Source organism: Oenanthe melanoleuca, chromosome 25 (genome assembly GCF_029582105.1).
Source record: "Oenanthe melanoleuca isolate GR-GAL-2019-014 chromosome 25, OMel1.0, whole genome shotgun sequence".
Classification (NCBI taxonomy): Eukaryota; Metazoa; Chordata; class Aves; order Passeriformes; family Muscicapidae; genus Oenanthe; species Oenanthe melanoleuca.
The window spans coordinates 7,990,577-8,001,280 of NC_079358.1; the positions used below are offsets into that span (position 1 = coordinate 7,990,577).

A 10,704-nucleotide genomic window follows, 5' to 3' on the forward strand; every position below is an offset into this window, starting at 1 on the left:
TGTCCCACCCCAGACACTCTCAGATCTCCTGTCCCACCCCAGACCCTCTTAGATCTCCTGTCCCAACCCGACCCTCCCAGATCTCCTGTCCCACCCCAGACCCTCTCATATCTCCTGTCCCATCCCAGACCCTCCCAGATCTCCTGTCCCACCCCAGACCCTCCCAGATCTCCTGTCCCACCCAGACCCTCCCAGTTCTCCTGTCCCACCCCAGACCCTCTCAGATCTCCTGTCAGAACCCAGACCCTCCCAGATCTCCTGTCCCAACCCGACCCGCTCAGATCTCCTGTCCCACCCCAGACCCTCCCAGATCTCCTGTCCCATCCCACTTCCTCTCAGATCTCCTGTCCCACCCCGACCCTCTCAGATCTCCTGTCCCACCCCAGACCCTCTTAGATCTCCTGTCCCACCCCAGACCCTCCCAGATCTCCTGTCCCACCCAGACCCTCCCAGATCTCCTGTCCCACCCAGACCCTCTCAGATCTCCTGTCCCACCCCAGACCCTCCCAGATCTCCTGTCCCATCCCACTCCCTCCCAGATCTCCTGTCCCAACCCAGACCCTCTCAGATCTCCTGTCCCATCCCACTCCCTCCCAGATCTCCTGTCAGAACCCAGACCCTCTCAGATCTCCTGTCCCACCCCGACCCTCTCAGATCTCCTGTCCCACCCCAGACCCTCTCAGATCTTCTGTCCCACCCCAGACCCTCTCAGATCTTCTGTCCCAACCCAGACCCTCTCAGAGCTCCTGTCCCACCCCAGACCCTCTCATATCTCCTGTCCCACCCCAGACCCTCTCAGAGCTCCTGTCCCAACCCAGACCCTCTCAGATCTCCTGTCAGAACCCAGACCCTCTCAGATCTCCTGTCCCACCCCAGACCCTCTCAGATCTCCTGTCCCACCCCAACCCTCTCAGATCTCCTGTCCCACCCCAGACCCTCTCAGATCTTCTGTCCCACCCCAGACCCTCTCAGATCTCCTGTCCCACCCCAGACCCTCCCAGATCTCCTGTCCCACCCCAGACCCTCTCAGATCTCCTGTCCCATCCCACTTCCTCTCAGATCTCCTCTCCCACCCCGACCCTCCCAGATCTCCTGTCAGAACCCAGACCCTCTCAGAGCTCCTGTCCCATCCCAGACCATCTCATATCTCCTGTCCCAACCCCCTCTCAGATCTCCTGTCCCACCCCAGACCCTCCCAGATCTCAGGGGTTCACTCTGCCTTGCCCAGCTCTGTCCTGTGTCCCCCCCCAGACCTTCAACACCACCAACGTCACCAAGCTGTGCCCGGACGCCCAGTGCCTGTTCGCCTTTTACGGCGGCGAGACCTCCTACCACAAATACCTCATCGTGCTGCAGATCTTCAACGTCTTCATGTTCTTCTGGCTGGCCAACTTCGTCATTGCCCTGGGCCAGGTGACGCTGGCCGGGGCCTTCGCCTCCTACTACTGGGCCTTCAAGAAACCCGACGACATGCCGGCCTTCCCGCTCTTCTCCGCCTTCGGCCGCGCGCTGCGGTGCGTCCGTGCTCGAGGGGGGACGGGAGATTGGGGTTTTTGTGGGGTTTTAATGGGATCACAGGTACCACACGGGCTGTGGTGTGTCTGTGTTTGAGGGGGAACGGGAGATTGGGGTTTTTGTGGGGTTTTAATGGGATCACAGGTACCACACGGGCTGCGGTGTGTCTGTGCTCGAGGGGGAATGGGAGATTGGGGTTTTTGTGGGGTTTTAATGGGATCACAGGTACCACACGGGCTGCAGTGTGTCTGTGTTTGAGGGGGGCAGGAGATTGGGGTTTTTGTGGGGTTTTAATGGGATCACAGGTACCACACGGGCTGCAGTGTGTCTGTGCTCGAGGGGGGACAGGAGATTGGGGTTTTTGTGGGGTTTTAATGGGATCACAGGTACCACACGGGCTGTGAAGTGTCTGTGTTTGAGGGGGGACAGGAGATTGGGGTTTTTGTGGGGTTTTAATGGGATCACAGGTACCACACGGGCTGCAGTGTGTCTGTGCTCGAGGGGGAACGGGAGATTGGGGTTTTTGTGGGGTTTTTAATGGGGTTGGTTCATTACAGGTACCTCATGGGCTGCAGTGTGTCTGTGTTTGAGGGGGAATGGGAGATTGGGGTTTTTGTGGGGTTTTAATGGGATCACAGGTACCACACGGGCTGTGGTGTGTCTGTGCTCGAGGGGGAATGGGAGATTGGGGTTTTTGTGGGGTTTTAATGGGATCACAGGTACCACACGGGCTGCGGTGTGTCTGTGTTTGAGGGGGGCAGGAGATTGGGGTTTTTGTGGGGTTTTAATGGGATCACAGGTACCACACGGGCTGCAGTGTGTCTGTGCTCGAGGGGGGACGGGAGATTGGGGGTTTTTTTTAGGTTTTTAATGGGGTTGGTTCATTACAGGTACCTCATGGGCTGCAGTGTGTCTGTGTTTGAGGGGGAATGGGAGATTGGGGTTTTTGTGGGGTTTTAATGGGATCACAGGTACCACACGGGCTGCGGTGTGTCTGTGTTTGAGGGGGGCAGGAGATTGGGGTTTTTGTGGGGTTTTAATGGGATCACAGGTACCACACGGGCTGCAGTGTGTCTGTGCTCGAGGGGGGACAGAAGATTGGGGTTTTTGTGGGGTTTTAATGGGATCACAGGTACCACACGGGCTGCAGTGTGTCTGTGCTCGAGGGGGAACGGGAGATTGGGGTTTTTGTGGGGTTTTTAATGGGGTTGGTTCATTACAGGTACCTCATGGGCTGCAGTGTGTCTGTGTTTGAGGGGGAATGGAAGATTGGGGTTTTTGTGGGGTTTTAATGGGATCACAGGTACCACACGGGATGTGAAGTGAGGGGGGACAGGAGATTGGGGTTTTTGTGGGGTTTTAATGGGATCACAGGTACCACACGGGCTGTGAAGTGAGGGGGAACGGGAGATTGGGGTTTTTGTGGGGTTTTAATGGGATCACAGGTACCACACGGGCTGCGGTGCGTCTGTGCTCGAGGGGGGACAGGAGATTGGGGTTTTTGTGGGGTTTTAATGGGATCACAGGTACCACACGGGCTGTGAAGTGTCTGTGTTTGAGGGGGGACAGGAGATTGGGGTTTTTGTGGGGTTTTAATGGGATCACAGGTACCTCATGGGCTGCGGTGTGTCTGTGCTTGAGGGGGAACGGGGGATTGGGGTTTTTGTGGGGTTTTAATGGGATGGTCCATCACAGGTACCACAGGTGCTCGAAGGGGGAACGGGAGATTGGGGTTTTTATGGGTTTTTAATGGGATGGTTCATCACAGGTACCACACGGGCTGCGGTGTGTCTGTGCTTGAGGGGGGACAGGAGATTGGGATTTTGTGGGGTTTTAATGGGATCACAGGTACCACACGGGCTGTGAAGTGTCTGTGTTTGAGGGGGGACAGGAGATTGGGGTTTTTGTGGGGTTTTAATGGGGTTGGTTCATTACAGGTACCACACGGGCTGTGAAGTGTCTGTGTTTGAGGGGGGACAGGAGATTGGGATTTTTGTGGGGTTTTAGTGGGGTTAGTCCATCACAGGTACCACACGGGCTGTGGTGTGTCTGTGCTCGAGGGGGACGGGAGATTGGGGTTTTTGTGGGGTTTTAATGGGATGTTTCATCACAGGTACCACACGGGCTGCGGTGCGTCCGTGCTCGAGGGGGAATGGGAGATTGGGGTTTTTGTGGGGTTTTAATGGGATCACAGGTACCACACGGGCTGTGAAGTGTCTGTGCTCGAGGGGGGACGGGAGATTGGGGTTTTTGTGGGGTTTTAATGGGATCACAGGTACCACACGGGCTGCGGTGCGTCCGTGCTCGAGGGGGACGGAAGATTGGGGTTTTTTTTTAGGTTTTTAATGGGGTTGGTTCATTACAGGTACCTCATGGGCTGCAGTGTGTCTGTGTTTGAGGGGGGACAGGAGATTGGGGTTTTTGTGGGGTTTTAATGGGGTTGGTTCATTACAGGTACCTCATGGGCTGCGGTGTGTCTGTGTTTGAGGGGGGACAGGAGATTGAGGTTTTTGTGGGGTTTTAATGGGATGGTTCATCACAGGTACCACACAGGATGTGGTGTGTCTGTGCTCGAGGGGGAATGGGAGATTGGGGTTTTTGTGGGGTTTTAATGGGATCACAGGTACCTCATGGGCTGCAGTGTGTCTGTGTTTGAGGGGGGCAGGAGATTGGGGTTTTTGTGGGGTTTTAGTGGGGTTGGTCCATCACAGGTACCACACGGGCTGCGGTGTGTCCGTGCTCGAGGGGGGACAGGAGATTGGGGTTTTTGTGGGGTTTTAATGGGATGGTCCATCACAGGTACCACAGGTGCCCAGGGGGGACAGGAGATTGGGGTTTTTGTGGGGTTTTAATGGGATGGTCCATCACAGGTACCACAGGTGCCCAGGGGGGACAGGAGATTGGGGTTTTTGTGGGGTTTTAATGGGGTTGGTCCATCACAGGTACCACACGGGCTCGCTGGCATTCGGCTCGCTGGTGCTGGCCGTGGTGCAGGTGATCAGGGTCACCCTGGAGTACCTGGACCACCGGCTGAAAGGTAGAGGGGCTGGGGTGGGGATGGGATAGGGTTGGGGTTTTGGGATGGGATTTTGGGATGGGATGGGATTGGGTGGGATGGGATCAATGGGATCAGTGGGATCAATGGGATGGGATGGGATTGGGTTTTGGGATGGGATGGGATGGGATCAATGGGATTTTGGGATGGGATTTTGGGATGGGATTTTGGGATGGGATTTTGGGATGGGATGGAGCTGCAAGGCCTCTTCCAGCCCAAACCACTCAGTGATCCTGGTGAGTGTTTTTTGGGCAGGAGCCAAGTGCCGTGCCAGGAATTCTGTGCCTTACAACCGTTCATTGTTAAATGTCAGCAGCCAGCGGGGCGTGGGAGGAGCAGTCTGGGACTTGGGTGGGGGAATTTTGGCAGCAAAGCCTCACCAGTGACCTCAGGGTGGCTGCTGGCAGCTCCAGCCCCTCTGCCTTTGGTGCTGACCCCTCTCCCCCCCTCTCCAGCCGCCGAGAACAAGTTTGCCAAATTCCTCCTGAGCTGCCTCAAGTGCTGCTTCTGGTGCCTGGAAAAATTCATCAAGTTCCTCAACAGGAACGCCTACATCATGGTGAGAGTCACCCCAAAACCAAAACAGCCTCGAAGGGCTGGGGCTGCCACGGGGTGGGGGCAGCTCAGAGCTTTAACTGGGAATTGGGAACGCGGAGATTTGTGGTGTTTGCCTGGAAAACCTCGAGCTCAGCCACACCCTGTTGGTTTTGGGGGGGCCCTCTGTGGGTGGGGGCGTTCAGCTGCGGGTCTCAGTGGGTGAGACCCCATTTCCAGGGTGGGATCTGCGCCTTGCTGGGCTCAGCTCAGCCCCGTTTCTGTCCCCAGATCGCCATCTACGGCACCAACTTCTGCACCTCGGCCCGCAACGCCTTCTTCCTGCTGATGAGGAACATCATCAGGTGAGATCCTGATGAACCTGGGGATTCCTGAGGAACCACCCCGTGCCCTCTGTGGCTGCCTCTGTCTCATCCCTCTCTCCTCTCCAGGGTGGCCGTGTTAGATAAAGTCACAGATTTCCTCTTCTTCCTCGGCAAGCTGCTCATCGTGGGGAGCGTGGGTAAGCGCTGCCTTCTGGAAGCTTCTCCTCCTTCCCACCCTGTTCTCCACCTCACCCATCCCTTCTTTCCCAGGAATCCTCGCCTTCTTCTTCTTCACCCACCGGATAAAGCTGGTCCAGGACACGGCGCCGTCGCTGAATTACTACTGGGTCCCCATTCTGGTGAGCTGCCCTCTGTTTTTTGGGGTGATTTTAGGGGAAGACCCCACACCAACCCCTCCCCAGGCCTGATGCCTCAAGGGCCTCATTGTTGGAGGTGTTTTCCCAGTCTCTGGTGCAATGAGCCCTTTGTTGGTCGCTGCTGGCGCCTGCACTGCCCACTTTGGCCTCCCTCCAGCGGTGCCTGAGGCCTTTTGTCCCCACTCCAAACAGTCCTGCCCTGTTCACTTCTCCTCCTTTCCCTGGGGAATGTGGGATTCAGCGCTTTCCTCCTCCTCCTGCTGCTGGCTGGAGCTCCGAGCTCTCTCCTGGCCACGGTTTCAGTGTGTGGTGTCTCTTGCAGACGGTGATCGTGGGCTCCTACCTCATTGCCCACGGCTTCTTCAGCGTCTATGGCATGTGTGTGGACACCCTGTTCCTTTGCTTCTGTGAGTACCAGCCCAAACCCACCCCTCCCACCCCCACAGTGTCCAGTTCGGGGCTTTGCTCCCAATCCCGGGGTCCCTCTGTGTGGTTTCCTCCTGCTTTTTCCTTTCCTGACTCCTCACCTGCTTCTCTCCCTCTGTTTTGGTGCTTTGGGCTCGGTGGAATTAACAACTAACTTCAATTTCCCTTTTTTTCCCCCCTCCTTATTTTCCTTCTTTTCCACCTTTCCCATATCTCTGATCACACATTTCTCCATCCTCCACCTCCGCCCTGTCTCTCCCTGGCTCTTCCACCGCTTTTTGCTCCTCTGCTTCTTCCCGGGGGCTGGAAAAAGGTGAAGATCTGGAGAGGAACGATGGATCTCCGGAGAGGCCTTACTACATGTCCCCTGAGCTCAGCGAGATCCTGCTCAAGGGGCACCTAGAACCTTCCAAAAGCGCCGATAGCCAAGGCTAGGGCGCGGCGCCGCTCCCGCCGTGTCCCCTGGAAATCCTTCCAAGGGTGCTGGGTGCCGACCCTCAGCGCCCTGCTCTGCCCTTCCTGCCCCAAAATCCTTCCTGCATCGAGAGAGCCCGGCTGGAGTCGGTGTCGCGCCCTGCCTGGAGGTCGTCGCGGCTTTGAGAGATTTTTGTTCCTGGGCGAGGGCACGAGGGGTCCGGCGTGGAGGGACAGGATCTTGGGGGAGCCCGAGGGGGTTCTGCCACCCCAAACTGGTCTCTGGGCTTTTCCTCTGTGTCTGAGAGCAGCAAAACTTTCCTTGCCCTTTCCTCACCCCTTTCCTTGTCCTTTCCTCACCCCTTTCCTTGTCCTTTCCCTGACCTTTCCTTGCCCTTTCCTCACCTATTTCCTTGCCCTTTCCTCACTCTTTCCTTGCCCTTTCCTCCCCCTTTCCTTGTCCTTTCCTCACCCCTTTCCTTGCCCTTTCCTCACCCCTTTCCTTGCACTTTCCTCACCTATTTCCTTGCACTTTCCTTGTCCTTTCCTCACCCCTTTCCTTGCCCTTTCCTCACCCCTTTCCTTGCTCTTTCCTTGCCCTTTCCTCACCCCTTTCCTTGTCCTTTCCTCACCCCTTTCCTTGCCCTTTCCTCACCCCTTTCCTTGTCCTTTCCTCACCCCTTTCCTTGCACTTTCCTCACCCCTTTCCTTGCCCTTTCCTCACCCCTTTCCTTGTCCTTTCCTCACCTATTTCCTTGTCCTTTCCTCACCTATTTCCTTGCACTTTCCTCACCCCTTTCCTTGCCCTTTCCTCACTCCTTTCCTTGCCCTTTCCTCACCCTTTCCTTGTCCTTTCCTCACCCCTTTCCTTGCCCTTTCCTTGTCCTTTCCTCACCCCTTTCCTTGTCCTTTCCTCACCACTTTCCTTGTCCTTTCCTCACCCCTTTCCTTGTCCTTTCCTCACCCCTTTCCTTGCACTTTCCTCACCCCTTTCCCTGCCCTTTCCTCGCCCTTTCCCACCCCTTTCCCTGCCCTTTCCTTGTCCTTTCCTCACCCTTTCCTTGTCCTTTCCTCACCCCTTTCCTTGCCCTTTCCTACCCCTTTCCTTGCACTTTCCCACCCCTTTCCCTGCCCTTTCCTCACCCCTTTCCTTGCCCTTTCCTCACTCCTTTCCTTGCAATTTCTTCACCCTTTTGTCTCTATGCAAACCAAGACATTTCGAAGGATTCCAGGCCAGGTTGCAGATTTTTTGGCTTCACTTTGCTGCTTTACCCAGCTTGTCCCTGTCCCCTGTCCCAGCCCGGTGGTCACTGGGACTCGGTGGCCACTGAGACTCACAGAGTTTCACTCCAGGCATGGGAGGGTTGGGATTTCTCCTCCAAACATCCCAAAAAACGATCCAGGTTTAACAAAGCAGCTCTTGTGGCTCAGCCAGACCCTCCCAGCAAACAGCCGCGCTGTTGACGCTCCCATTTCCATCCCAGAAGGATCCAAATCCCTCTCAAAACACCCCCTAGGCATTGCCAGCCCGGGGCTCTGTGGCTTTGTTTGCTCCTGGGGTGTTGTTTTATTTCCATGGCTGGGATTTTCCCATGTCGGGAATGAGGAGAATCATCACCCTCTGAGAAACAAAACACCCAAATTCCCTCTTTCTTCTCAACCCCCGTGGGGTTTTTGTGGTGTCGGAGGGAGAAAACAATCCCACAACGATCCCTGAGACTTTATCCAAGCTGGGAACCGCTGTCAGAGGATCCCAGGAGCCTCCATCCCACCGAGCCCCGTCGGGGGCCGGCGGTTTCTCGTTGCAGTGGAGGACCTGGAGCGCAACGACGGCTCGGCGGAGAAGCCGTACTTCATGTCGCAGGACCTGAGGAGGCTGCTCAGGAAAACCAACAAAGGCCAGCCCGACGCCTAGCCCCCCACACCCCGAAAAACCGCCTGGAACTCGCCTCCATGGACCTCGGACCGCCCACTCCTCCTCCTCCTCCTCCTCCTCACCGACGGCTCGGCCTTAAAATCCTCGTGCTGGTGACGATGGTGATGGGTTTGTCACTGTGCCGGTGCCACCCCTGGGCTGTGGCAGCGGTAAAATCCCGGTTCCTGAGGGTCCGCGGCTCCAAAGCCAGTTCAATCCGGGCGAATCTTCCTGAACTCGGCCTGTGGGCCCCCCCCCAAAAAAACTCTGAATTTTGGCTGTTCATTCCTGCCTGGAGAGCGGGGATCGCTTCCCATCCCTCGCTGCCTTTTGTCGAGCCCCGTTTTGGGCACTAATTAATTAATTATTTTAGGAATAAGCTAATCAGCGCTTTTGTAGCCACGGAAGGTGGAGGGGAACGAGGGAGCAGAATTTGGGGCTTGAGGCTCTGCCCAGTTCTTGCACCTCTTGAGGAGCCACAGATTGCTCCCCCAAAATCTTCATCTGCTCCCCCAAAGTTGTGTTTAGGGCAAACCTTTCCCCAACTTCAATCCCAGAGCATGGGGAAGGGGCCTGGATGGACCTGGGGGGAGGTTTGGATTAATTTTGGGTGGTTTTAGGAAAGCCAGCGGCAGCCAACACCTCCCGCCGGGAGGGGGAAAAAAGGGATTTATTTTTTGAGGTGAAGAGGGTTAATTAACACCAAAATATAACTAACTCAGCTAAAATGTAACAGAATTAACCCTCAGACCCGGTGCAGCAGCAGGAGCAGAGCCACCAGCAGCAGCTGGGCGCTTTTTTTGGCTCAATTATTAAAAAAGGATTTAAAGAAACACTCTGAGGCTTTGGGGGACAATTCCCAAAATTTGGGGGTCCCATCTGCCCCCTCCCAGTGCTCCAGGAATTGGTGGAATTGATCCCTTTGGCTGCTTTTTATCCCCATTCCCTTTCCACCTTTAGATTTTGTTTCATCCAGGGGGCATTTCTGTGAAATTATCTTTGGGGGCTTTTGTATATTTTGCTTTTCCAGGATGTTTTCAGTTATGGTTATTTGGAGCTTTCCCAGTGGAATTTTTTGGGGACAGGTTTTGGTTTCTCTCGACGCCGCCAGGCAGAGCTTCCCTAGCTGGAATCAAACACTGTAATTTCCCTAATTTTTTAAAAAAAAAATTCCCTAATTTTTCCCTTTCCCCCCCTCGTTTTTTGATGCAGCTGATCAGTGGGAAGGGAAAACTGAAGCCAAAAAAATGAAGGAAAAGGCAAAACTAGAAAGGTGAAGGGAAAGACAGAAAAATGAAGCGAAAGGTGAAAAAAAAAAAAACCAAAAACTAATAATAGTAAAGCTTAACAGAAAAAGTTAAATGTAGCTAAAAAGAGGCAAATCCTCCCTGTTTGGGATAAGTGGGAATAATTCAGGGAATCATGACCAGACCTTGTTCCACTTACAGCAATTCCAGCACGTGTCCTGCAGCTCCTGATGCTGGTTCTGGGATTAATTAAGATTTCCCCCTCCCTGTGCAGGTTTCAGGGTGGTTTTGGTTTAATTTCTGCTCAGAACGTTCGTGTTGGGGGTGAATTCCTCCCTCTCACTCCTCGATTTTCAGCTGTTTTCCTCCTAAACCCTGACCCTTTGGGTGTGGGTTTATTTGCTTAAAAAGGAGAAAAAAAAAAAAAAAAAAAAAAAAAAAAAAAAAAAAAAAAAAAAAAGAAGCAGGAATTTGGAAGGCTGGAAGGAAAAATGGTGAAAGAGGGAAGAAATTTGGGAAAATGGGGAAGCCGGGCTGGCTCGGCTGCCTCCCAGCAACAAAGGGTTTGAGGAGAATTAAGGATTTTTATTCCCAATAAGCCCAAGTGGCGTTTTAGGGATGAAAACTAACTGTGATGGGGAGCAGTGATGGAAATATTCCTGTAAATTAGGGCTTTTTTTGAAAACTCAGAGTGATGGCAGCTGTCTGGGGGAATTGGGTGTCAGGAAAAGCTTCACTCCAAGACTGGGTTCCTTCTTCCAAAGGCAGAGCTCTGTGTTTGAGGCATTAAACCACAGAATTTTGGGATAACAGCGCTTTTTTCCCTGTCTAGAAATGTGGCTTCTGTCCCTACAAACCGGATTGTCCTGCAGGCAAAGAATAAAAAAAGCTAAAA

The 10,704-nt window shown here is 54.3% G+C and overlaps 1 protein-coding gene across 4 annotated transcripts in view; it reads left to right on the forward strand.

The window, feature by feature from the left end:
- Positions 1–10,704, forward strand: part of SLC44A2 (solute carrier family 44 member 2) — a 34,259-nt gene extending 23,555 nt beyond the window's left edge. For 2 of the 4 annotated variants that reach the window (XM_056510122.1, XM_056510124.1), the window contains exons 15-22: positions 1,252–1,514; positions 4,458–4,552; positions 5,026–5,129; positions 5,396–5,469; positions 5,557–5,627; positions 5,701–5,789; positions 6,130–6,214; positions 6,547–10,704. In XM_056510122.1, coding sequence (XP_056366097.1) covers positions 1,252–1,514; positions 4,458–4,552; positions 5,026–5,129; positions 5,396–5,469; positions 5,557–5,627; positions 5,701–5,789; positions 6,130–6,214; positions 6,547–6,668 — 903 coding nt within the window. In that variant the 3' untranslated portion in view covers positions 6,669–10,704. The remainder of the gene's footprint in view (positions 1–1,251; positions 1,515–4,457; positions 4,553–5,025; positions 5,130–5,395; positions 5,470–5,556; positions 5,628–5,700; positions 5,790–6,129; positions 6,215–6,546) is intronic. The other 2 variants (XM_056510125.1, XM_056510126.1) reach the window with 1 other exon arrangement.